The following is a 3238-nucleotide window of genomic DNA, read 5'->3' as shown; positions in this document are numbered from 1 at the left end:
GAGCACAGCTTTAAGGAAGGCTTGGAGAAAAGTGTGGGCAGCGGTGATGTTTGCAGAGGGATCTTCTGATGAAGAAGAATTTGAAGGTTCAATGTGAGACATAAAAAAGAATCATTAAAAGAGATTCTTGATGTCCTTCAAAATGCTGTCCCCACTAACCCACTCAGTAAACTCAAAAATACTGAACTTGAAGAGTGGGTGAACAATGATCAAGAGCTTGATGTTGCACTAACCTTTACTGATGCTGAAATTATAGAAAAGGTTGTGCATCCTGACAGATCTAATGCACCTGAACAAGACTCAGAACAAGACCACAGTGAAGAAACTAAAGTGGCTTGGGCTACTGCTGTACAATGTCTGGAAACATTCTTGAAATGTGCTGAGCAGCAGTCCTTTTATTCTGCTCAGAAAGTGATGCAGCTTCATGTTGTTCACAACAATTTCCTGGAAAAAAGGAAACTGATTTGCAGGCAGGCAGACATCTGCAGCTTGCTTCAAAGAGCTTCTGCAGCTTGTGTCAAGGATCAGATACTGATGTTGATGATCCTCAAGAAGAGGCACACTCTGAAGCAGAGCCACGTTCTGGTATATTAGACATTATTATATCACAGTTAAAATGAAGGCTTAGTTTCTTTCTTGAAAAAAACCTCTCAGATAACCAGTCTATCTGATTAACCAGCACCCCCAGTTCCCCATGGATGCCAGTTAACACAGCTTTTACTGTAGTTGTGTGTGTGTGTGTGTGTGTGTGTGTGTGTGTATACAGTGTCCCAGATAAGCATTTCTTCTCACACCTTAAAATGCATTTAAAGCCCGCACCCCCATTACAATAGTTGCACCCAGGCACCCATCTGCAGTCCTTTCCCTAACACAGTCTCTTAGTTGTCACCCCAATGTTGGGGTTTACAGTCTCAGCTTATTCACTGCCCTTGTTGCTGTCACTGTTGCTTCTGCTGCTGCTGACACCGCTGCTGTCATCATCGCTGTCTCGAGGTCCGATTGTGTCGCTGTCGTCTTCGTTATCCCCGACCACTCCCCCTCGCAGAGTGCCTTTGACCAGCCTTTGCCAAGCGTCCCTTTGGCAGGTAGAATTGGCTGCATCTTCTCCATCCTCTCCCACCGATTTCCCGTAGTAGGACTGGAGTTCACTCAGAGCTGGGTGCAGGATGGCTTCTTGATCTTCCCTGGCCTGCACACCCTGCTGGCAGTTTTGTTTTGCTTTGTATACTGTTTTAATTGTATGGCTTCAAAGCATTTCTTCCTGATAGTTGATTAATCAAAGTCCAAACAAAGCAGGCAAGGGCAAAATTAACATATTACAATTGTGTCCTGGTGTTTGGGTGCTTGGTTTGCTTTTGCAAGTTTTGGATCAGTCTGGAATCAAATGGGATGGGTATTAATTGAATGAGATACCTTTAGGGAGTTAATCCCAGAAATGGAGATGGTGAAGATCAGAGGCCATTGGATACAATAGGTGCAAGTTTCAGGAGAGTACACTGCTTTGGCATAATAAACATTTAAACTTTAGATAGATAGTGGATGTTTGCTTTTGGAAATATGCCTTAAACAAAGCGGGGAATGTGATAAACTGGATATATTTACAGTCACATTTTCAATGCACTTTGACTTCTCCTCTCTTACTTTGCTTTTCTTTGCTTTGAAGTGAATATTTTCATTCTTTTGTTTCCTTTAGGGACACATCACTCAATTGAAAGGTATATGCAGTTTGTAGTTTACTCTAGAGGTCATGTGGTTTTCTAGCTTGCTCTCTGAGTCTTGTTATATACATGTAATGAGTGTGTCAGATATCTGCCAATACTTTTAACCATCAGTTTTATTTTTTAGGCTCAGGCATGGTAGAAGGTTGAGGACTGTTATCATTACTGTTATCATCCTGGGGCACATGGGTCTGGTACTGGGTACCGCAAGCTCCACTTTCTCTATGCCTAATGGGTTGCAGCCATTAGCAGAGTTTGATTTTCTTTGTGGCAGACTTGTCACCACAACCCAATCTTGCCCCAGCCACTGTCCTGCATTTTTTTTTACAAGAGGCAAACATTTGTTATTTTAATGTGGTATTTCATGTCCAAGCTTTCACAGTCATTGTGTTCAAATTTCATGTCGTGGAAGAAAAGAAAAAATAGTCCCCCTTATTTTTTCTCTGTGGTCTGTCTTTCACCTAATAGTGGAATGGCCATAGTTCAATCCAAAGTATTACTTCTCAGTAGAGTTCATTAATGTTTTTCACCTATATATATCACGAGAAAAGATTCTAATCCTTTGCTGTCTTTTTCTTCTAGGCCCTTCAACAGACCATTAAGCAAGATGCCATCCCTGGGCACTTTAGCTTTCTGCTTCCAATTTCTAATGGTTGCTGCATCTTCCCAACCTTCACTTGATCTGAACCTTGACTCAGCTGTCCATGCCTCAGTGAGTAGCCTTTCCCCATCTGTTGGTTTTTGGTTTGCTTGTAAGAGTAATAATACCTTGCTTCTGTACAGCACTTCTCAAGTGGGTATAGAGACCTCAGAGGAGGCCAGTATCATGACTGAGAGTCTACTCAATTCATGATTCCACAGAAACCATGAAATCAGGGATTGTCCACAAAATCAACTTGAAAAAAAATGTAATAAAAATAAAGGCCTTCAACACTGTCTCTCACCCCATTCTCATTTAAAAATTAGGCAACTGTGGTGTCGACACCTACACAGTCAGATGGGTCACAAATTGGCTGGAGGGCCACACCCAGAGAGTGGTGGTGGATGGGTCATTTTCGACCTGGAGGGATGTGGGCGGTGGGATTCCCCAGGGCTCGGTCCTCAGGCCTGCACTGTTCAATATCTTCATCAGTGACTTGGATGAGGGGGTAAAAAGCACCCTGTTCAAATTCGCGGATGACACTAAGATGTGGGGAGAAGTGGGCACGCTGGAGGAGAGGGACAGGCTGCAACTAGATCTAGACAGGTTACAGGGGTGGGCACATGAGAACAGGATGGGTTTCAACACTGAGAAGTGCAAGGTTCTGCACCTGGGGAGGAACAACCAGCACCATACCTACAGGCTGGGGAACTCCCTTCTCATCAGTCCAGAGGCAGAAAAGGATCTTGGAGTCATCATTGATGCCAAGATGAACATGGGCCGGCAGTATGGGGATGCAATCAGGAAGGCCAACCACACTTTGTCATGCATCCACAGATGCATCTCGAGCAGGTCCAAGGAGGTGATCCTCTCCCTCTGT

At 43.8% G+C, this 3238-nt stretch overlaps 1 protein-coding gene across 1 annotated transcript in view; it reads left to right on the top strand.

Annotated features, from left to right (window-relative positions):
- The first annotated feature begins 46 nt into the window (after positions 1-46).
- The window catches only part of ADGRF5 (adhesion G protein-coupled receptor F5), a 74650-nt gene continuing 71458 nt past the window's right edge, over positions 47-3238 (top strand). The window contains exons 1-2 of the mRNA XM_019520690.1: positions 47-93; positions 2301-2430. Coding sequence (XP_019376235.1) covers positions 47-93; positions 2301-2430 — 177 coding nt within the window. The remainder of the gene's footprint in view (positions 94-2300; positions 2431-3238) is intronic.

This window comes from Gavialis gangeticus, unplaced genomic scaffold (genome assembly GCF_001723915.1).
Source record: "Gavialis gangeticus isolate Ggan-Ray unplaced genomic scaffold, GavGan_comp1, whole genome shotgun sequence".
NCBI classification, from domain to species: Eukaryota; Metazoa; Chordata; order Crocodylia; family Gavialidae; genus Gavialis; species Gavialis gangeticus.
This window is presented reverse-complemented; position numbering and strand designations above follow the sequence as displayed.